At 41.1% G+C, this 24,623-nt stretch overlaps 1 protein-coding gene across 7 annotated transcripts in view; it reads right to left on the bottom strand.

The window, feature by feature from the left end:
- The window catches only part of mcf2la (mcf.2 cell line derived transforming sequence-like a), a 275,198-nt gene that overhangs the window by 71,511 nt on the left and 179,064 nt on the right, over positions 1-24,623 (bottom strand). For all 7 annotated transcript variants that reach the window (XM_073046062.1, XM_073046063.1, XM_073046061.1 and 4 more), the window contains 6 exons: positions 21,585-21,776; positions 18,031-18,222; positions 16,796-16,961; positions 10,170-10,258; positions 6,700-6,773; positions 4,792-4,858 (listed from right to left, as the gene is read on the bottom strand). In XM_073046062.1, coding sequence (XP_072902163.1) covers positions 4,792-4,858; positions 6,700-6,773; positions 10,170-10,258; positions 16,796-16,961; positions 18,031-18,222; positions 21,585-21,776 — 780 coding nt within the window. The remainder of the gene's footprint in view (positions 1-4,791; positions 4,859-6,699; positions 6,774-10,169; positions 10,259-16,795; positions 16,962-18,030; positions 18,223-21,584; positions 21,777-24,623) is intronic.

The following is a 24,623-nucleotide window of genomic DNA, read 5'->3' as shown; positions in this document are numbered from 1 at the left end:
CCATTCCATTATCCTGACCACAGTTTACATATCATCCATGGCTGACTATAATTATGCACTTGAGATACTGCATAATGCCATCACCAAACAAGGAACAATCCATCCTGATGCAGTTCAAATCATAGTCACAGACTTCAAGCAAGCTGGTTTGAAGAAATAGCAGCATATAACCTGTAGCACCAGAGGTCCCTACACACTAGACCACTAAAATAAGGAATGCCCAGACCACATTTCAGTAAATCGATCTCTTGGCTAGCTTTCTGCTACCTGCATACAGGCAGAGGCTAAAGAACAAGGCTCCAGAGATGAGGACATAAAGAGGTGGTTGCAGGAGGCAGAGGAGCAGCCGTGGGATTGCTCTGAGTTGGTGGAATGGGCCGTGTTCAAGAATTCATCTATGCATCTGAATAAATACACAATGACTGTCATGGACTTTATTAAAACTGTTGTAGATGAGTGTGTCCCCACAAAATCCCCAATCAGCAGCCCTGGATGAACCATGAGATTGTCAATCTGCTGAGGGCTGGTCAGAGCCATTCAGGTCCAGTGACCAAGAAAGTTCTAAGAGGTACAGTCTCTAGAAAGCCATCTCACGGGTGAAGTGGCAATTCTGGACTAAACGTGAATCAATGAAGGATGTTTGACAGTTGTGGCAGAGCTTGAATGCTATTATCTCTAGTAAAGTAAAATCAAGCATAATGGGTGACAACAGGACTTCACTTCCAGATAAGCTCAATGCCTCCTATGCTCGCTTTGACAGTCAAAACACAGGAGCCATCACAATCTTCTGTAGTCTCTGAGGCCGACATGTGAGCAGCCTTCAGGAGGATGAGCCCATGAAAAGCATTTGGTCCAGAGGAGGCATCTGGCCAAGTATTAAAGACTTGTGCTGATCAACAGCTAGAGTGTTCACTGGGATCTTTAACCTCTTGCTTTGGCAGTCTGAGATACCCACCTGCTTCATGTGACTAAGAAGAATGTGGTAACCTGCCTCAATGACTATCATCCAGTGGCACTTACATCCACAGTGATGAAGTACTTTGAGAGGTTGGTGATGAAACATATCACGTCCTGCCTGAGAAGTGACTTGGATCCGCTCCAATCTGCCTACCAGAGCAACAGATCCACAGCAGATAGAAACATAGAAACATAGAAAATAGGTGCAGGAGTAGGCCATTCGGCCCTTTGAGCCTGCACCACCATTCAGTATGATCATGGCTGATCATCCAACTCAAAACCCTGTACCTGCTTTCTCTCCATACCCTGATCCCTTTAGCCACAAGGGCCATATCTAACTTCCTCTTAAATATAGCCAATGAACCGGCCTCAACTGTTTCCTATGGCAGAGAATTCCACAGATTCACCACTCTCTGTGTGAAGACGTTTTTCCTCATCCCGGTCCTAAAAGGCTTCCCCTTTATCCTTAAACTGTGACCCCTCATTCTGGACTTCCCCAACATCGGAAACAATCTTCCTGCATCTAGCCTGTCCAATCTCTTTAGAATTTTATACGTTTCAATAAGATCCCCCCTCGATCTTCTAAATTCCAGTGAGTATAAGCCTAGTCGATCCAGTCTTTCTTCATATGAAAGTCCTGCCATCCCAGGAATCAATCTGGTGAACCTTCTTTGTACTCCCTCTATGGCAAGAATGTCTTCCCTCAGATTAGAGGACCAAAACTGCACACAATATTCTAGGTGCGGTCTCACCAAGGCCTTGTACAACTGCAGTAGAACCTCCCTGCTCCTGTACTCAAATCCTTTTGCTATGAATGCCAACATACCATTTGCCTTTTTCACCGCCTGCTGTACCTGCATGCCCACCTTCAATGACTGGTGTACAATGACACCCAGGTCTCGTTGCACCTCCCGTTTTCCTAATCAGCCACCGTTCAGATAATAATCTGTTTTCCTGTTCTTGCAACCAAAGTGGATAACCTCACATTTATCCACATTAATTTGCATCTGCCATGAATTTGCCCACTCACCTAACCTATCCAAGTCACCCTGTATCCTCTTAGCTTCCTCCTCACAGCTAATACCGCCGCCCAGCTTCATGTCATCCGCAGACTTGGAGATGCTGCATTTAATTCCCTCGTTTAAATCATTAATATATATTGTAAACAACTGGGGTCCCAGCACTGAGCCTTGCGGTACCCCACTAGTCACTGCCTGCCATTCTGAAAAGGTCCCGTTTACTCCCACTCTTTGCTTCCAGTCTGCCAACCAATTCTCTATCCACATCAATACCATACCCCCAATACCGTGTGCTTTAAGTTTGCATACTAATCTCCTGTGTGAGACTTTGTCAAAAGCCTTTTGAAAATCTAAATACACCACATCCACTGGCTCTCCCCTAACCACTCTACTAGTTACATCTTCAAAAAATTCTATAAGATTCGTCAGACATGATTTTCCTTTCACAAATCCATGCTGACTTTGTCCGATGATTTCACCTCTTTCCATAAGTGCTGTTATCACATCTTTGATAACCGACTCTAGCATTTTCCCCACCACCGATGTCAGACTAACCGGTCTATAATTCCCTGGTTTCTCTCTCCCATTGGCTCTTCTTTCAACTCTGGAACATCTGGACAGCAAAGGTGTATACGCGTACAACAGGATGTTCTGTATTGACTACAGTTTGGTATTAGACCATAAAACATAAGAGCAGAATTAGGCCATTTGGCCCATCGAGTCTGCTATACCATTCAATCATGGCTGATTTTTTTTCTACCTCCTCAACCCCAGTTCCCGGCCTTCTCCCTGTAACCTTTGATACCATGTCTAATCAAGAACCTATCAATCTCTGCCTTAAGTATGCCCAACGACCTGCCCTCCACAGCTACATGTGGCAACAAATTCCACAAGTTCTCCACCCTTTGGCTAAAGAAAGTTCTCTTCATCTTTGCTTTGAAAGGGTACCCCTCTATCCTGAGGCTGTGCCCTCTTGTCCTAGACTCTCCCACCACGGGGAACATCCTTTCCACATCTATTCTGTCTAAGCCTTTCAACATTCAAAAGGTTTCAATGAGATTCCCCCTCATCCTCTGAATTCCAGTGAGTACAGACCCAGAGCCATCAGATGTGCCTGCTATGATAACCCTTTCATTCCTGGAATCATCCTTGTGAACCTCCTCTGGACCCTCTCCAATGCCAGCACATCTTTTCTCAGATGAGGGGCTCAAAACTGTTGACAACACTCAAGGTGAAGCTTCACCAGTGCCTTATGTCCTCAGCATCACAACCCTGCTCTTATATTCTGGAGCTCTTGAAATGAATGCTACCATGGCATTTGCCTTCCTCACCACTGACTCAATCTGCAAGTTAATCTTCAGAGTGTTCCGCACAAGGGGATGATGCTATTCAATACCATCATCTCCTCAAAACTAATCAATAAGCTTCAAGAGTTTAGCCTCAACACCTGCTTGTGCAATTGGATCCTCGATTTAATCATTTGCAGACCCCAGTCAATTCAGATTTGCAACAACGTCTCCATAACTCTCCATAAAAACAAGTGCTCCACAAGGCTGTGTGCTTCATTCCATGCTCTACTGCCTTTGCACCTCTGACTGTGTGGCCACGCACAGCTCCAATGTCATATTCAAGCTTGCTGATGCCACTGAGACTGAGTCAAAAGTGGTGGTGAATCAGCATATAGAAGGGAAATAGAAAATCTGACTGAGTGATGCCACAACAATCTCTTCCTCAACATCAGCAAGACCAAGGAGCTGATTATTGACTTCAGGAGGAGGAAACCAGAGGTTCATGAGCCAGTCCTCGTCAGAGGATCAGAGGTAGAGAGTGTTAGCACCTTTAAATTCCTCAGTGTTGTCATTTCAGAGGATCTGTCCTGGGCCCAGTACACAAGTGCAATTAGAAAGAAAGCTTGGCAGTGCCCCTGCTTCCTGGAGTTTGCGAAGATTTGGCATGACATCTAAAACTTTGACAAACTTCTATAGATGTATAGTGGAGTATTTACTGGCTGCATCATTGCCCGGTATGGAAACACCAATGCCCTTGAATGGAAATTCCTACTAAAAGTAGTTGATATGGCCCAGTCCATCACGGGTTAACCACCCCCCCCCCCCACTAACCAATGAACACATCTACATAAAACACTAACGGGAAAGTAGCATCCATCATCAGGGACCCCCATCACCCAGGTCATGCTCTCTTCTCTCTGCTGCCATCAGGAAGGTGGTACAGGAGCCTCAGGTCTCACACCAACAGATTCAGGAACAGTTATTACCCCTCTACAATCAGAATCTTGAACCAAAGGGATAACTTCACTTGCCCTATCATTGAAATTTTCCCACAAACTATGGATTCACTTTCAAGGACTCTTCATCTCATGCTTTTGATATTTATTACTTATTTACTATTTTTTTTTATTTGCACAGTTTGGTGTCTTTTGCACACTAGTTGTACACGCAAGTTGTTGCAGTCTTTCATTAATTCTAGAATGTTTTTTATTCTGTTATGGATTTATTGAGTATACCTGCAAGAAAAAGAATCTCGTTGTATATGGTGATATATTTGCACTTTGATAATAAATTTACTTTGAACTTTGAACACAATTTTAATTATTTGACAGTAATCTCTAAATATCTCTGCATTCCTTTTTCTCCTTAATCAAGCAGTAGCTTAATATCAAATCTTATCTGACAGTGTACACATAAATACACTAGACAAAGCTGAATTTCTCACTCTTGTTGATGGAACAGGTTAGAGACAATAAAGCTGCCTGACTGAATTATTATTCAGAAAAATCCATCATAAATTGTCTTACCTCAAGCACACATAGTAATTCTTCCACGTAGGCTCGCTCAGTTTCAATCAGCTCATTCATTACATGGCTGTGGAATTAGATAATCTGGTCACATGTTACTAAATAAGCACCACAAGACTGCAAAAGCTATACAGATCTACAGCCTTACGTTTCTCTAAAGAATAGTGCCAGCACATCAAACAGTAGTTGTGGTACTTGAAACTAGCAAGCAGTGCAAGAAACAATATGAAAGTTAAAACTGTGATTGCATAAACTGACCAGAGCACAGGCCTTGGACTTCATCTCACCCCAAGGACACCATCCAAATTGATACTCCAGTATAGTACTGCAATGTTACCCTGAGGAAATGTCATTTTTCAGATGAGATTCAAAATCAAGACTTTGCTGTTGTGGATAGAAAAGACCCCATGTTGTTATTCTGGATGTGTAGGGCAATTCTTCCCACCCCAAAGGTTCATCAATATTATGGTGTTACCATTAACCATAAGCCTAACAGCAATGATACCACTACAACAGCATGACAGTGACTTGATTGACTGCAATGAATGGTTCACTATCATTCTCTCAAGACCTGTTATGCACTCACTAAGTTCATCTCAGCAACGTGATGGAATTCACCTCAAGTTCAAGTTTAATTGTCATTCAACCCTACACATGAATACAGCCAAGTGAAACAGCGTCCCTCTGAGGCCCACAGAACCAACAACCGCACACAGCAAATATAACAGTTACAAAATAATAATATAAAAATAATAATTATATAGGCCAAATCCCTGAGTGCATTGGCCTGTAAACTGATAGAGCATGGAAGTTGTCCTGGAGCCAAACTTCTGCAAGAACAGCCCACAGCAGTTCCTCATTATCGCACAGTGCAGTTGCAGACGAAGCCAGTCTAGCCTATCTTCTCACTGGAGTGCAGCCCCAATGGGAAGTACCAACCCCTAGCCCAGCACAGAATCTAGCAACAATCAGCCAGCTCTGGCATTCCTTCCTTGGAGGGATGAGCTCCATTTACAGGGATGGATTAAAATGTAACATTCAAGGAGTGTGAAACAACCCAGACTGGTGTTCTAACTACTGAACTCAATATGAAACTTCACACTTCAAATACCCAGCAGCTATAACAAAGAGGATTCATAAGAATCATTGAAGCTAATCACCAAAGTTACCTCTAAGCATCCCATTCCAGTAGACTTTAGTACTGAGAAGGTTGGAAGCAGAAGTTCTGAGAACAGCATCTGTCTTCAGCTCCCCATTCTGAATGTGTACATTACCTCTTGTTAGCGCATCAACACCATGGAACTCCCTAGCAATTGCCATCATTGGAACACAATCACTGCAAGGCTCATAGCAATTTGAGGCCAACATGCACCATAATCTCTACACAGTGTTTAGGATCAAGTTGTATGCTAGAAAGTGTGCAAACAATGTTTTGGTCTGCCAAATCCATTTTCCTCTAAATATCCATTGACAGTAATCTTATGCTAATCCCATTTATCCTCCCCACATTTCCATCAGCTCCCCCCCAAATTCCATCAACTAGAAGCAATTCACAGCAGCCAATTAATCTACCAATATACACATGGCATTAAATGCAGAGGAACACAGAGAAAATTCAAACTTCACACAGACATTGGGGGTAAGGGTTTAATCTGGGTCACAAGAACTACATGTTGTGTTAACAGTGTTAAATGAAATATTACAGGCCACAAATGGACAGTATTTAAAAGCAGGTCATGAGTCAGACAATGACAATGCTCATGGATCAGAGATGGACAGTTAAGGAGCATGTTATAGGTGAGAGACAGACAGCTTAGGGGTAGATAACACTTCAGAGATGGGAAGTACTTTCAATTTTTAAAAATGTTTTTACAGCCATCTCTTACTAATATCAGTTGCTGTTCTCACCTTCTTAACACTGCCAGGTTCACCTCATCATCAGATAAAGAGCACTTCCTTCCTTCAAGCTCATTCATCTCAGTCTACAGAAAGAAGAAATGCCTTTTAATATTTTCCATAACTACTGTAGTGATTTACCTGTCAATAATGCAAGTTGCAAAGCACAGAATTTGGAGATATCTAGATGTTCCACTCAAGACACTTTCTACCTCCATCTATATCCCTTAACTTCTTTTTAAATTCATCTATCTTATCTCAAGAGAGTGAGTTTGTTGAACGCCTAAGAGATGGCTTTTTAGTGCAGTTTGTTGTTGAGCCTACTAGGGGATCAGTTATACAGGATTGGGTGTTATGTAATGAACCGGAGGTGATTAGGGAGCTTAAAGTAAATGAACCCTTAGGAACCAGTGATCACAATAAGTCTGATGTAGCAGTATTTCAGTTGAGTAAGGGAAATTACAGCGGTATGAGAGAGGAGTTGGCCAAAGTAAATTGGAAGGAGCTGCTGACAGGGATGTCAGCAGAGCAGCTATGGAGTGTGTTTCTGGGGAAAATGAGGGAAGTGCAGGATAGATCTATTCCAAAAACAAATAAATAATCAAATGGCAAAATAATACAACAGTGGCTGACAAGGGAAGGCAAGGCTATTGTAAAAGCAAAAGAAAGGGCATACAACAAAGCAAAAATTAGTGGGAAGATAGAGGATCGGGAAGTTTTTAAAAACCTACAGAGAAAATTCATTGGAAGGGAAAAGATGAAATATGAAAGCAAGCTAACAAATAATATCAAAGTGGATAGTAAAAGTTTTTTCAAGTATGTTAAAAATAAAAGAGAAATAAGAGTGGATATAGGACCGCTAGAAAATGAAGCAGGAGAATTATTAACAGGGGACAACGAGATGGCTGATGAATTAAGTGAGTATTCTGCACTGTGGAAGACACTAGCAATATGCCTGATATTGTAGTCTGTGAAGGAAAAGAAGTGGGTGCAGTTACTATGACAAGAGAGAAGGTGCTCAAAAAGCTGAAAGACCTAAAGGTACACAAGTCACCCCGAACCAAAGGAACTGCACCCTAGCGTTCTGAAAGAGGTAGTGTTAGAGATTGTGGTGGCATTAGAAATTACCTTTCAAAAATCATTTGACTATAACATGGTGCCAGAGGATTGTAAAATTGCAAATGTTACTCTACTTTTTAAGAAAGGAGGAAGGCAGCAGAAAAGAAATTATAGACCAGTTAGCCTGACCTCAGTGATTGGAAAGATGTTAGAGTCAATTGTCAAGGATGAGGTGATGGAACACTTGGTGATGCAGGACAAGATAGTACAAAGTCAGCATGGTTTTCTCCTGGGAAAATCCTGCCTGATGAACCTGTTGGAATTCTTTGAGGAGATTACAAACAGGATAGATAAAGCAATGCAATGGATGTTGAATATTTGGACTTTCAGAAAACCTTTGACAAGGTGCCACACATGAGGCTGCTTACCAAGTTAAGAGCCCATGGTATTACAGGAAAGTTACTGGTGTAGTTAGATCATTGGCTGATTGGTAGGAGGCAGCAAGTGGGAATAAAAGGATCCTTTTCTGGTTGGCTGCCAGTGACGAGTGGTGTTCCGCAGGGGTCAGTGTTGGGACCACTTCTTTTTATGCTGTACATAAATGATTTAGATGATGGAATAGATGGCTTTTTTGCCAAGTTTGCAGATGATACGAAGATTGGTGGAGGGGCAGGTAGTGTTGAGGAAACAACTAGGATGCAGAAGGACTTGGACAGATTAGGAGAATAGGCAAGAAAGTGGCAAATGAAATCTATGTCTGTGGCCTCCGTCGGTTGTGGTCGAATGGATACTGCGCCTCTGGTAGTCACCAATGTTGGAAAATACAATGTTTGAAAATGCATGGTCATGCACTTTGGTAGTAGAAATAAATGTGTGGATTACTTTCTAAATGGGGAGAAAATCCAGGAATCCTGGGAGTCCTTGTGCAGAACACCCTAAAGGTTCACTTGCAAGCTGAGTTGGTAGTGAGGAAGGCAAATGCCATGCTAGCATTCATTTCAAGAGGTCTAGAATACAACAGGAAGAATGGGATGCTGAGGCTTTATAAGGCAATGGTGAGGCCTCACCTTGAGTATTGTGAATAATTTTGGGCTCCTCATCTTAGAAAAGAGGTGCTGGCATTGGAGAGGGTCCAGAGGAGGTTCACAAGGATTATTCCAGAAATGAAAGGGTTATCATACAAGGAACGTTTGATTGTTCTGGGTCTATATTTACTGGAACTTAGAAGGATAGTGGGGGGGATCTCATTGAAATCTTTCGAATGTTGAAAAGCCTAGACAGAGTAGTTGTGGAAAGGATGTTTTCCATACTAAGAAAGTCTATGACAAGAGGACACGGCCTCAGGATAGAGGAGCGCCCTTTCAAAACAGGGATGTGGAAAAATTTCTTTAGCCAAAGGGTGGTGAATTTGTGGAATTTGTTACCACAGGCAGCTGTGGAGGTCAGGTCGCTAGGCGTATTTAAGGCAGAGATTGATAGGTTCTTGATTAGACATGGCATCAAAGGTTACGGGGAGAAGGCCATGAACTGGGGTTGAGGAGGAGATAGAAAAATAGGATCAACCGTGATTGAATGGTGGAGCAGACTCGATGGGCCAGACAGCCTAATTTTGCTCCCATGTGTTATGGTCATATGGTCTATTCATTCCAGCTATGGGACTGAGTTCCATACTCTCATCACTCATTGAATTTACTAGGTAATGTTGACATCCTCAAGGTGTGCTCTTCTCTACAAGTGAAAACATTCTCTCTGCATCAAATCTTTCAGAACCATTCATAATTTTAAAGATCTATGTTAGGACACAGTTTCCCCTTGCCCTTTCTACTACCACTCTGATTAACGATACTCTTATGATGCTAAAAATGGAGATAAAATCCATTTTTGGATTGTAAACTGGACATGCATTCCCTTCCACACCTGCAAATGCCAGAATGTCATTTGCAGTTTGGGTTTGCTTTCATGCCCTCAATTTTAAAATGTTCATTACATGAAAATTCCATGAAGAGGATCATATACCCATAAGATGCAGGACAGAATTAAGCCATCTGGCCCATCCAGTTTGCTCTGACATTCTATTGTGGCTGGGTTTTTTTCTCAACACCACTCTTTTGCTTTTTCCCTATACACATGGTAAAACACAAGATGTGTTTTACATTCAGTATGGAGATAGTAAATTCCTTGTATTGGACAAGAGGAGGGGAGGTACAAAAAGTAAATCCCTCTACCATATTTTTCATTTCTATGTCAATATTTTAAAGAATGGATGTTCTGGGAGCAAATGAAGAAAAAGCCATTGAGGAAATTGACCACATTCAGTACTACTCCCTTTCATCTAGTGCCACCACAAGCCAAACATTACTCTGGACCATGACACAGGTAATGATTGTAACAGCTTATGAGATTTACTGTAAAGGTGGTTGTACCTTTGAAAGACTTCTGTTTTTATTAAGTGGATTAACCTCTGTGACACTTGCTTTGTGGCTAGAATTAGGGTCACTTCCTTTTCTGTGATCTGAAAGATAAAGGAGAAGATTAAATTCAACACAGTTGTTCCTCCGTTGAGCATGTTGAGACAGAACACAAGTTGTCTGTCTCGGCAGGAAGCAGGGCCCTGGTGGAGAGCAGAGGGAATGGGGCCAGGAGAACAGCTGGATGAGATCAGGGCTAGCTGTGCAGCCCAGAGTGGGAGCCATATGTCGAACGTCAAACATGGATATTCAGTATACATGCTTGGCTGAGGAACCAGTAGTGTGAGGCAATCATCCACCTGATTATGTCTGAATGCCTCAAAGTCAGGTTCACACCTAAGTGTCCCAGGACAGGAGCCAGGTGCAAGGCTTCGATTGGAGACCAGATATGCAACCTGGAGTAGGTACCAAGTGTGCAGTTCAGGTGTGTGGTTGTACAACCAATAACAGGGCTTGGAGTGCTGTTCCGAACTATTGGTTGAGTGTGGATGGCTAAGGCATTGCTAAGCTAGCAGTAGACAGACTTGTCAGTGACTGGATCAAGGCTGGGACTGGATTTAATTTATTTATTTTTTGTGGTGTAATATATAATTGATGTAAAAAGTTATATTGCACTAATCTTAACCGAACATTTATTGTATTTGTCATACTATCAAGACATAGTCTTGACCAATTTGTTTCTTCAATTTTAATATTCAAATCACTTTCCCATTTTTGTCTTGACTTATGGACTCCTTATTTAATTGCCTGTTTTTGAATCAAATTATACATACAAGATATAAATTTTTTAATATTTCCTTTTTGAATTAAAATTTCTATTTCTTTAGATTTCGGCAATAACATTGTTTGACCTAGTTTTTCTCTTATGTAAGCCCTTAATTGAAAGTAACAAAATAAAGTGTTATTTGATACTTTATATTTATTCTTTAATTGATCGAATGACATTAATATACCTCCTTCAAAACAATCTCCTATGTATTTAATCCCTTTTTGAAACCAATTATATAAAAGTTGATTGTCCATTGTAAAAGGAATAAGTCTATTTTGAATTAAAGATCTCTTTGCTAATAAAGATTTTTTTGTCTCATCATCAACACTTATCTTATTCCATAAATCAATCAAATGTTTTAATATAGGAGATTCTTTCTTTTCCCGTATCCATTTAGATTCCCATTTATATATAAAATCTTCTGGTGTGTTTTCTCCTATTTTGTCTAGTTCTATTCTAATCCATGCCGGTTTATCTTTCTCAAAAAAAGATGCAATAAATCTAAGTTGATTTGCTTTATAATAATTCTTGAAATTTGGAAGTTGTAACCCTCCTAAATCAAATTTCCATGTCAATTTTTCCAACGATATTCTTGACATCTTACCTTTCCAGAGAAACAGTCTGATCAGTGTTTCCGATGTAACCAAGAAACTGGTACATTTTTACATTCTACATGGTCTTGTTCTAAAATTCAACCTTTTTGGACAAATTCAACCTTTTTGGACAAATTTAAGACTTTTATTGGAACAAATTACGGGAATACAACTTCCTCATAATCCAATATTACTTTTACTAGGTGATATTGAAGGGACAAAACCGAAACTCAAACTAAATAAATATCAGAAAGAATTCATAAAAATTGCACTGGCTGTAGCCAAAAAGGCTATTGCAATTACTTGGAAATCAGATACATATTTAAGTATAGATTGTTGGAAAAAAGAAATCTATGGTTGTATTCCATTAGAAAAAAATACTTATAATTTAAGAGATAAATATGAAACATTTTTGAAAATTTGGGGCCCTTATTTACATAAGACAGGATTAAATATATAGGTGCTCTGAAGATGAAATAATTGGCTACTTGGGGAAAGAAAGAAATATGTATATATTAAAGTTATTAAGAACTCCATGGAGCATGTGGAGACCTTCCAACAACCAGGCACTCTTTCTTTCTTTTTTTTCTTTCTTAATTTTTCTTTTTCTATATAGGGAAGTAAGGGGGGAGGGGTTAAGGGGAGGGGGGAAGAGATATATACTTTTTTTTTCCACACTTGTAATCATTTAAAAATGCAATTAAATAAATTTTTTTTTAAAAAAAGCTGGGACTGGGTGCCTGGGAGCCAAGAACATAGAAAAATTTGCCCAGAGAGGAAGGGTTTGAAGGAGTGTGTGGAGGTTCTGTTGAAGAGTGGAAAGAAGTTAGAGTCAGGGAGAAGTGAGGAGGAAATGAAGGTGATTTAAGGTGAAGGGTCTCAAGTGGTGAAGATGTAAGCAACAAAGGGGAATTGGTTGGATTGAGCACTTTCAGTTTCTCCTTCCTGGTTTCAACATGTGCAATATTTTGTTTATTACACAGCTGTGTTTAAGACACAATAAAGAAAAAACTCCAGCTACTTGCTAAGCGGTTTCTGGTAGTATTTGTCCTTTGATCATTTGGGACCACACCAGGACACGCAGGCTGTCAGCAAGTATGTGTACAGGGTCTGGTCATGGCTGTGGGGAGAGTATTCTCCCAGTCTGCCTTAGATTGAGCTGCTGTGTAAATACACACCATTCTTCTTGTTATAATAAAAATGGAAAACACTAAATACTCAGCAGGTTAGGCTACATCTGTGGTAAGAGAAATACAAATAACATTTTAGCTTAAAGACCCTTCATCAGAACTTTTAGATTTCCATCATCTACAATAGTTTAAAATTTAATTGTTTTTGCATTTATCGAAATCTGTATCTTAAAACTCCACTAGTGAGGTACTGGAGATACTGAGTATAAATACTTCATGTTGATCTGGGTGTATAAATCTGATTACTAACATTCCCTTCCAAGCTGACCCATCTCGACTCAACTGGACAGGGAAGTTATGCTAGGGTACAGGAACCGTGGTGTACAACGGCTGTAATAAATCTAGTCAAGAAGAAAAGAAAAGCTTACAAAAGGTTCAGAGAGCTAGGAAATGTTAGAGATCTAGAAGATTATAAGGCTACTAAAAAAGAGCTTAAGAAGGAAATTAGGAGAGCCAGAAGGGGCCATGAGAAGGCCTTGGGCAGGATTAAGGAAAACCTCAAGGCATTCCACAAGAACAGTGGCATGCAAAAGTTTGGGCACCCCTGGTCAAAATTTCTGTTACTGTGAATAGTTAAGTGAGTAGAAGATAAACTGATCTCTAAAAGTCATAAAGTTAAAGATGAAACATTCTTTTCAACATTTTATGCAATTTTTATTTTAATTAGTGTATTATTTTTGTTTTGTACAATTTTAAAGTAAAAAAAAGGAAAGGAGTGCCATGCAAAAGTTTGGGCACCCCAAGAGATTTGAGCTCTCAGATAACTTTTACCAAGGTCTCAGACCTTAATTAGCTTGGTAGGGCTATGGCTTGTTCACAGTCATCATTAGGAAAGGCCAGGTGATGCAAATTTCAAAGCTTTATAAATACCCTGACTCCTCAAACCTTCTCCCAACAATCAGCAGCCATGGGCTCCTCTAAGCAGCTGCCTAGCGCTCTGAAAATTAAAATAAATGATGCCCACAAAGCAGGAGAAAGCTATAAGAAGATAGCAAAGCATTTTCAGATAGCCATTTCCTCAGTTCGTAATGTAATTAAGAAATGGCAGTTAACAGGAACGATGGAGGTCAAGTTGAGGTCTGGAAGACCAAGAAAACTTTCCGAGAGAACTGCTCGTAGGATTGCTAGAAAGGCAAATCAAAACCCCCGTTTGACTGCAAAAGACCTTCAGGAAGATCTAGCAGACTCTGGAGTGGTGGTGCACTGTTCTACTGTGCAGTGACACCTGTGCAAGTATGACCTTCATGGAAGAGTCATCAGAAGAAAACCTTTCCTGCATCCTCTCCACAAAATTTAGCATCAGAAGTTTGCAAAGGAACATCTAAACAAGCCTGATTCATTTTGGAAACAAGTCCTGTGGACTGTTGAAGTTAAAATAGAACTTTTTGGCTGCAATGAGCAAAGTTAAGTTTGGAGAAAAAAGGGTGCAGAATTTCATGAAAAGAACACTTCTCCAACTGTTAAGCATGGGGGTGAATCGATCATGCTTTGAGCTTGTGTTGCAGCCAGTGGCACAGGGAACATTTCACTGGTAGAGGGAAGAATTAATTCAAATAAATGACAGCAAATTCTGGAAGCAAACATCACACCGTCTGTAAAAAAAAACTGAAGATGAAAAGAGGATGGCTTCTACAACAGGATAATGATCCTAAACACACCTCAAAATCCACAATGGACTACCTCAAGAGGCGCAAGCTGAAGATTTTGCCATGACCCTCACAGTCCCCCGACCTAAACGTCATCGGAAATCTGTGGATAGACCTCAAAAGAGCAGTGCATGCAAGACGGCCCAAAAATCTCACAGAACTAGAAGCCTTTTGCAAGGAAGAATGGGCAAAAATCCCCCAAACAAGAATTGAAAGACTCTTAGCTGGCTACAGAAAGCGTTTACAAGCTGTGATACTTGCCAAAGGGGGTGTTACTAAGTACTGAACATGCAGGGTGCCCAAACTTTTGCTTCGGGCCCTTTTCCTTTTTTGTTATTTTGAAACTGTAAAAGATAGAAATAAAAAAGTAATCTTGCTTAAAATATTAAAGAAATGTGTCATCATTAACTTTATGCCTTTTGGAAATCAGGTCATCTTTTACTTGCTTAGCTATTCACAGTAACAGATACTTTGACCACGGGTGCCCAAACTTTTGCATGCCACTGTATGTGAAAAGCAAGAGGATAAGATGTGAAAGAATAGGACCTATCAAGTGTTGCAGTGGGCAAGTGTGTATAAAACCAGAGGAAATAGCAGAGGTACTTAATGAATACTTAGTATTCACTATGGAAAAGGCTCTTGGTGATTATAGTGATGACTTGCAGCAGACCTTGAGCATGTAAATATTAAGGAAGAGGATGTGCTGGAGCTATTGGAAAGCATCAAGTTCGATAAGTCACCGGGACCAGACGAAATGTACCCCAGGCTACTGTGGGAGGTGAGGGAGGAGATTGCTGAGCCACTGGCGATGATCTTTGCATCATCAATGGGGACAGGAGAGGTTCCGGAGGATTGGAGGGTTGCGGATGTTGTTCCTTTATTCAAGGAAGGGTGTAGAGATAGCCCAGGAAATTATACACCAGTGAGTCTTACTTCAGTGGTTGTTAAGTTGATGGAGAAGATCCTGAGAAGCAGGATTTATGAACATTTGGAGAGGCATAATATGATTAGGAGTAGTCAGCGTGGCTTTGTCGAGGGCAGGTCATGCCTTATGAGCCTGATTGAATTTTTTGAGGATGTGACTAAACACATTGATGAAGGAAGAGCAGTAGATGTAGTGTATATAGATTTCAGCAAGGCATTTGATAAGGTACCCCATGCAAGGCTTATTGAGAAAGTAAGGAGGCATGGGATCCAAGGGGAAATTGCTTTGTGGATCCAGAACTGGCTTGCCCACAGAAGGCAAAGAATGACTGTATTCTGCATGGAGGTCAGTGACCAGTGGAGTGCCTCAGGGATCTGTTCTGGGACCCTTACTCTTCGTGATTTTTATAAATGACCTGGCTGGGAAGTGGAGGAATGGGTTAGTAAGTTTGCTGATGACACAAAGGTTGGAGGTGTTGTGGATAGTGTGGAGGGCCATCAGAGGTTACAGCGGGCCATTGATAGGATGTAAAACTGGGCTGGGAAGTGGCAGATGGAATACAACCCAGATAAGTGTGAAGTGGTTCATTTTGGTAGGTCAAATATAATGGCAGAATATAGTATTAATGAAAAGACTCTTGGCAGTGTGGAGGATCAGAGGGATCTTGGGGTCTGAATCCATAGGACACTCAAAGCAGCTGCGCCGGTTGACTCTGTGGTTAAGGAGGTGTATGGTGTATTGGCCTTCATCAATCGTGGATTTGAATTTAGGAGCCGAGAGGTAATGTTGCAGCTATATAGGACCCTGGTCAGACCCCACTTGGAGTACTGTGCTCACTTCTGGTCGTCTCACTACAGGAATGATGTGGAAGCCATAGAAAGGCTGCAGAGAAGATTTACAGGATGTTGCCTGGATTGGGGAGCATGCTTATGAGAATAGATTGAGGGAACTCGGCCTTTTCTCCTTGGAGCGACGGAGGATGAGAGGTGACCTGATAGAAGTGTATAAGATGAGGAGAGGCATTGATCGTGTGGATAGTCAGAGGCTTTTTCCCTGGGCTGAAATGGTTGCCACAAGAGGACACAGATTTGAGCTGCTGGGGAGTAGGTACAGAGGAGATATCAGGGGTAAGTTTTTTACCCAGAGAGTGATGAGTGCGTGAAATGTGCTGCCAGCAATGGTGGTGGAGGCGGATGCGACAGGGTCTTTTAAGAGGCTTTTGGATATGTACATGGTGATTAGTAAAATAGAGGGCTATAGGTAAATCTAGTACTTTCTGAGGTAGGGACATGTTCAGTACAGCTTTGTGGGCCGAAGGGCCTGTATTGTGCTGTAGGTTTTCTATGTTTCTATGTTTCGCAGTTAACAGCAGTGCAAATGTGCAAACTTCAAATACTAACAAATGTTTTATTGGCTTTGAATTGTTAAGACAAAAGCTCTGATAAAGCTAAATGGTACCTGTTCTGGAGAAGAGAATGGGAGACCGTGGGATCCCTTCTGGTCGGGGAGCTACTGGTTGCACTGGGCGGGTTTGCTTTGCAGCCAGCTTCTTGAGGCTTACTCGTCTCTTTTCAAACATCTCCTCCATTGCCTCCTGCTTTTGGAAGATTTTCAGAACATGGTTCTGCAAAATGAATGAAAAGACACAATGCTTGTAGGAGAGCACAAAGCCAAGGCTGTTGCCTGAAACCTCATATTTCATCCTCACCTTCTTCCCTGCTGAGTTCACTTGCTATTCCCCTGCCTCAGCTACAATTCTGCTCTGTAGTTTTTGACTGTGTTCTATTCAATCACACAAACTGTTCCTCACTGTATAATATCTCCTCTGTACTCAAAGCCTTGTTATACACTACTTCCTCCCAGAATCAATGCTTGTTGAATAAAATTCCACTCGTACACCATTGCTTAATTTACATTACTGACGCTTGAGTTTATCTTAATAATTTACATTACTGACGCTTAAATTCACGATTAGGCGTATGCTTGCTGATATCTTTCTGCTTTGAATGTGCTTCAATTATAAAATCATTATCCTGGTTCAGAACGTTTCACAGCCTCATAACCCCTTCCCTTCCAGGCTAACAGGCTAATTAGAGTGCTACAATCCAAAACTTTTGGTGTCTTGCTCAAATTTTGCTTTTATTTGGAGGCCACACTTAAGGCTTCAAGCTCCCAAATACCCTCCATAACACTCTTTGCTTCACCACATCATTAATGCTTTAACATGTTCATTAAATCTTCCTTCTCAACCAAGACTTTGATTACCCGGAGATACAAGAGACGGCAGATGCCACATTCTGAAGCAATACATAAAATGCTGGAGGAACTCAGTGGCTCAGACGGCATCTATGGAGGGTAAAGGAGAGTTGACATTTCACGTCAAGACTCTTCATCTTGAGTGATAAAGAGTCCCTTCTTTGATATTGAGTCCATTTCCTCTTCGGCCTTCACACTTGCATTATATCATTTAAGTGGACATCTCCCACCCTTCTTCAGTTAGGTTAGGGAGGATTTTATATTTTGTTTTACAACATTCTTCTTAATACAAACCCACCCTTTATTTCAAGATTACAGTTTGCACCACAGCTAACACCCAAGTCTTCATTAATTAACAAATGATGTAACTTACAGGGGTAAAATGAACCAGCACCCCCTTGTCCCTTCAGTAGTGTCCTACACCCCAATATACTTACCATAAGGTCACCTCCAAGAATTGCCCCATACTTGTTGCAGATGTTAGTCAAGTCCTCCAGCTTCTGCCCTGTGGCAGTGTCCAAGTACCTTTCAATCTCCTGCAGGGCAGCCTCTGCCCCGTCCTGGGACTGGCATTTATCGACAGGTTGTGATGCCAGCAAGTAAATCCCAGCATCACACCACTGCATAGCCTGTGGGGAAAAAGGAGAGAAAAGAACATTCAGTCCAAGCCCAGAGTTACACAAGAGCATCTCATTAGGAAACATCAAACTGTAAAAGTTCAGAAGACTACATTGCAATTCATGGATAAACAGCAGCTAATAATCGTAAATTCATAGGCATTAGTTGTTTCTTGATGGAAGCTATTGCTTCAATATGGCTGGAACATTTCTAGCAAACTCAAGGTACAAATACCCCCATTTCATTATCACAAGGTTACCTCCAAAACTCGTTCCATGCTTGGTACAGTTGTTAGTTAGACCCTCCAGCTTTCCATACTTCCTTACTGAGCTGCAGACCAAGATGCTGGCGACTGGGATTAGTATCAGGTAAGTACTTGATGGTCAGCAAGGGTGAGGGGCCTAGATCTGTGCTGTTTAACTCTGTACAGGGCAGCAAGATAGTGTAATGGTTAGTGTAACACTGTTACAGTGCCAGCAGTCCTGGTTCAGTTTCACTGCTGTCTGTGGAGTTTGTACATTCTGCTCTGTGAGTACGTGGATTTCCTCTGCACGCTCCAGTTTTCTCACGTATCCCAAAGATGAACAGGTTAGCAGGTTAACTGGTCACATGGGTGTAACTGGACAGCGTGGGCTCATTGCACCAGAAGGGCCTGTTACTGTGCTGTATCTCTAAATAAAAAAACTATAAAATTTAAGATACTTTAGGCCCAGTACCTGTATCTTACTGTCTTGGACCTTCCTGTGAAGTCCTTAATTAGGGAAATGATCTGGAGGATGGTGCAGCCCCGAAGCACTGACAGAACTACTAGTGCGTGGTTGTCAGCACAACACAGGGGAGTTAGGGCATGGGTCTGAACCGGTGAGAGGAGGAGCCTGACCCTCAATCCTTGTTTTCCTTCATCCTGCTCTCCATCGAAATTAGATGCAGGTGGGTAGGGACCACTTTACCCAGTCTCTTCCCACTAGGCTTGGAATTCAAAGTTCAGTAAGGTCTATAAACTGGCCGATGTTTACACTGGGAGTCCACTTCCACAAAAGTGAATACCTTCCTAGTTTGTGCTCCACCACATTCTTTAGTTGGGAGTTCATGTCTTTGTAAAGTCTGCAACTGCAGAGGAACACCTTTCCCTGCTTCACAGATGGTTTTTAACTCCAGGAAGAGCTTGTCAGCACAATAGTGCACCTAACAGAGCTGCTGCTTCACCGATCTGAGTTCACTCCTGCCCTCCGTGCTGTCTGCACAATCCCCCCGTGACAGGCTGGCCTTCACCTGGGTGCTCCGATTTCCTCGCGTCGGCTGGGAGGGTAACTGGCTGCTGTACGTTGCCCCCAGTGTGGGGGGGGGGGGTGGTGAGAGTTAGCAGGAAACTGGAAAGTATAAAATGGCTTAAGGAAGGATGTGTAGGAATGAGTACTCGATGGGCTGAATGACCTGCTTCAGTGCTCTCTATGACTCTAATATGGAATCAAATTTACACATGAAGTCATTAAAAAGTATGATTTACATGGATTTAATGGCTAAATTCCATCATTGAATCAGTGTCACTACACTCTGCTTGCACTTCACAGAACCATATACTGATAAAAGGATTTAAAATATAATAAAGTATGCTACACATATCATCTGTATCTTATGCCTTATAACTTCCTGTGAAATCGTGCCCTTCGCTGCTATTATAATTGCCGAGGGAAGTTGAGCCAGCCTGTCAGTAGAACTTCCTGCCCTTCTGAGAGCTGCTTGAATTCAGAATTCTCTGCAGAGAATCTGTGACATCTCTGAGAATGAAAAACAACATTCAACACACAAACCCCAGAAGTATTAAAACATTGGAAATAAATCATTGAACAGACACCAAATTCAGAATGAAAGCTTCACAAAGAATTAGAGGAAGCATACTGTTATTAAAAATCAGTTTAATTCCATATTAAACCTGCGAATTAGTTTTGTATCTGTTCAAATATCACCAGCAAAGACTACAAAAGGGCAGCAGGTAGAAGGGCTGGGTATCACAACATCCAGATTTCTGTACTGTGCTATTAATTGGATACAAAGTAGTTCCAGACACAGTGATGTCTGTAGCCTACAGCTCAGCAATATAGCATTTTCTGTGGTGTACTGAAATTGGAATTGTTTTTTTATGGTCACATGTGCTGAGGTACTGTGAAAGCTTGTCTTGCATACTGTTCATAGATTAAGTTGTTACACAGACAATTCATTGCCACAAGTGGCTGTGGAATGGCGGAGCAGACTTGATGGGCTGAATAGCCTAATTCTGTTCCTACGTCTTATGATTGAATCAGTGCAGGCTAGTGGTGATATTCACCCCTAAGAACTTGAAGTTCATCTACCTCTCTGCCAGAAATATCAGATGCTCAGCCACAGAAGTAGGATAGTCATCTGCAAATTAGTATGGTTGTTGTCATAACACCATACTACTAAGCTCTCCGCCTCCTTCCTGTACTCTGACTCTTCATTTTTTGAGATACAGCAACTACAATGACATCATCTGCAAACTTGTAGATGGATTTAGAACTAGCAGATCACGTGACGCTATTACAGCTTGGGGCATCAGAGTTTGGAGTTCAGTTCTGATGCTGTCCGTAAGGAGTTTGTATGTCCTTCTCCTGAGCATGTGGGTTTCCCCGAGTGATAGATAGATAGATAGATAGATAGATACTTTATTCATCCCCATGGGGAAATTCAACTTTTTTTCCAATGTCCCATACACTTGTTGTAGCAAAACTAATTACATACAATACTTAACTCAGTAAAAAATATGATATGCATCTAAATCACTATCTCAAAAAGCATTAATAATAGCTTTTAAAAAGTTCTTAAGTCCTGGCGGTAGAATTGTAAAGCCTAATGGCATTGGGGAGTATTGACCTCTTCATCCTGTCTGAGGAGCATTGCATCAGGAGCTGAAACTGCTTCTCTGTCTCTGGTTTGATAAATAGGTTAATTAATCATCGTAAATTGTCCTGTGGTTAGACTAGGTGGGTTACTGGATTGTGGGGCTCATTGGGCCTGTTCCACACTGTATTTATAAATAAATAAAAATAAAATAAGCTGTAAGAATGTAATCACCAACTTCTTCCCCACACATCAAACCTCTCAATGAAGACATCTTCCCGTTTGTTTGGGGGTAGATGAAGAACTTTCTATAGTAATTCTTCAAAATACATGCGCAGTTTAATTATGTATATTTAGCTTAGATAATGCGGAAAAATGATTCTGAATATTTGCCAGTAAATCCACCAATGCTAAATGCTATTCACCTAAAATATTCAACTTGAGCATTTTCCCTTAAATTCAATGCTAGAATTGTAACCTATCTATAATTTTTAATGTAATACATCAGTGATCATACCTGTTCCAGCTGCGAGTGCAACTCCATTGCTTGATTAAGCAATTCCTTCTTGATTCTTATTCCATTCACTAGATTGTCATAGACACGTCTAAGTTCATTGCACTTGGGGAGTATTGAATCAACAGCATAGTGATTGTCCTCTATCAGCTTATCTCCCTGGACCATCAAGGCCTCAGCTCTGTCCAGTGTTTCCTGTTACAACACAAGCAATTTGAATTCCACAAAGCAATAAATTGGAAGTTTTCCTTTAAATCAACAAGTCAGAAAGCAAAAATTAGTTTTTTTAAAAAATTATGTTCTCATATATTGACATATTTCAAATGCAGGTTTATGTTTAAAATGATATGCAGATGATACTAAGGTAGGTGGCATTGTGGATAATGAAGTAGGTTTTCAAAGTTTGCAAAGAGATTTAGGCCAATTAGAAGAGTGGGCTGAGCGATGGCAGATGGAGTTTAATGCTGATAAGTGTGAGGTGCTACATTTTGATAGGAATAATCCAAATAGGACATACATGGTAAATGGTAGGGCATTGAAGAAAGCAGTAGAACAGAGTGATCTAGGAATAATGGTGCATAGTTCCCTGAAGGTGGAATCTCATGTGGATAGGGTGGTGAAGAAAGCTTTTGGTATGTTGGCCTTTATAAATCAGAGCATTCAGTATAGGAGTTGGGATGTTATATCAAAATTCTACAAGGCATTGGTAAGGCCGAATTTGGAGTATTATGTACAGTTCTGGTCACCGAATTATAGGAAAGATGTCAACAAAATAGAGAGAGTACAGAGGAGATTTACTAGAATGTTGCCTGGGTTTCAGCACCTAAGTTACAGGGAAAGATTGAACAAGTTAGGTCTTTATTCTTTGGACCATAGAAGATTGAGGGGGGATTTGATAGAGGTATTTAAAATTATGAGGGGGATAGATAGAGTTGACGTGGATAGGCTTTTTCCATTGAGAGTAGGGGAGATTCAAACAAGAGGACATGAGTTGAGACTTAGGGGGCAAAAGTTTAAGGGTAACATGAGGGGGAATTTCTTTACTCAGAGAGTGGTAGCTGTGTGGAATGAGCTTCCAGTAGAAGTGTTAGAGGCAGGTTCGGTATTGTCATTTAAAGTAAAATTGGATAGGTATATGGACAGGAAAGGGATGGAGGGTTATGGACTGAGTGCGGGCCAGTGGCACTAGGTGAGAGTTCGTGTTCGGCACAGACTAGAAGGGCCGAGATGGCCTGTTTCCGTGCTGTAATTGCTATATGATTATATATGGTTAAGACAGGTGTAGAGAGATATTTCATAATCAACAAGGTGAAAGGTTACTGACAGCTTGCAAGAACACAGAGCTGAGCTTGCAGTCAGATCAGCCATGATCTTATGGAATAGTGAATCAGGCTCAAAGGGCCAAGTATCTGACTCCTATTCCTGCTTTGTGCACTTGAGATTAATTTCCAATCGCATCTTCACTTGCACAAACAATTAACTCTCCCTTAAATGAACCTGTGGGATTTTGGTCCAAAACAAAATTCCGAAAGGACTTTAAGAAAGCCCACAAGAACATGGTAGCTGAACAACATGATGATAAAAAGCATTATATCTACTAATTTTTCTGAATGATTTCACTATAAATAAAGTTGGAAATAAGGAAGCAGTGTAACCAATCTGATGAAAACATGAACCCTTGGAAGCAATTAACATCTGTGTAAAAGAGACTGGGCAGGGTAACGTTCTACACATCTGTCTCCTCCCTCCAATTATTAGCTGAACTTTATGAATTTAAGCATCTTTACTTTATACAGATCCAAAGTTTAAAGTTCATTTATTATCGAAGTATATACAACCTTGAGATTCATCTTCTTGCATACAGCCACAAAACAAAGAAACACAGTAGAACCTGTTTAAACACAAGGCCATCAGGAATGCGAGAAAAAGAACAAATTCTGCAAACATCAAAAAGCGAGCAAATAACACACAAAACATTAAATATCAAACCGTAGCCAAAAGTGAGCCCACAGCTACTAGTCAGTCAGCTCAGTGCAGTGTCAATGGCTTCAGATCACAGTTTCATGCTGAAGCTCTACGATCAAGTCGCACAAAGAGTAAAGGGTGTTCAGCACTGAGGATATTAAACATCAAACCTCAGCCATGAGCCACTAAGGCAACACAAGACTCCTGCGCCTTTTGCTGGCAGCAGCGAGAGGCAGACCGGTAGATGGCACTGAACACCCATTCGCTTTCTGCTCATCTCCTTGTCAATTTTAATCTTCCTTGATGCTTTAATCGACACGTAGTGATCGAGCCGATTACAGGTTTGTGTTCCGCCATTAGGAATCAATCCAGCAACAGCTGTAGCCACACACTACGCCCAATCTCTCACCAGATTGTTCAGTCGACCCTAAAATACATTCTTAAGAGGGAAGTTACAGGCTACAATGAATCCCAGTTCAAAAGAGTATCCAGCAGTTTTGTAAGCTGTCTGCAAGATGTTGGTCACTGGTGCCACCTTGTCTGGATTATGAATTCAAATCCCACCATATAAACTAATTAATTATATAACCTAGGCTAGTAGCAATAAGGGTGACCACGAAATGTACAAATTCTTTAAAAAAAAATTTGGTTCAATGATGTCCTTCAGGTTTATCTGCAACTCCAGACTAATAACCAGGTGGTTATCTTTTAACTGAGCTTTCACAAGAGGATCTGTTGTACCAAATTGCCACAACAAGATAGGATGGGCTAAGTTTTTGAGAAACCGCTGGTTCTGTATGGATCAGCCTGCAATTCCTACTGACATCCCAGTGCTGTCATGGCGATGATGATTGCAGAACTTAGGTTAACTGTCAGGATGTTTGGAATTCTTACAAAAGCACAAAAATCACCAGCACCCCATGAGATCCTCTTTTATTTTAACTGCACTCTGGCAAAGGACTTCTTCACTTCAACTTTCTACACTTCTCTAGCATCTATGCTAAAAAAAACTATCTGATGAAATTTGCCAAGATGGAGAAGGAGAACAATGGCTTTGAGGACACAGGCAAGTTGCAG

The sequence above is a fragment of the Hemitrygon akajei genome, chromosome 5, assembly GCF_048418815.1.
Source record: "Hemitrygon akajei chromosome 5, sHemAka1.3, whole genome shotgun sequence".
In the NCBI taxonomy this organism is placed as follows: domain Eukaryota; kingdom Metazoa; phylum Chordata; class Chondrichthyes; order Myliobatiformes; family Dasyatidae; genus Hemitrygon; species Hemitrygon akajei.
Note: the sequence above shows the minus strand (reverse complement) of the source record. Positions and strands in the feature narration are given on the sequence as shown.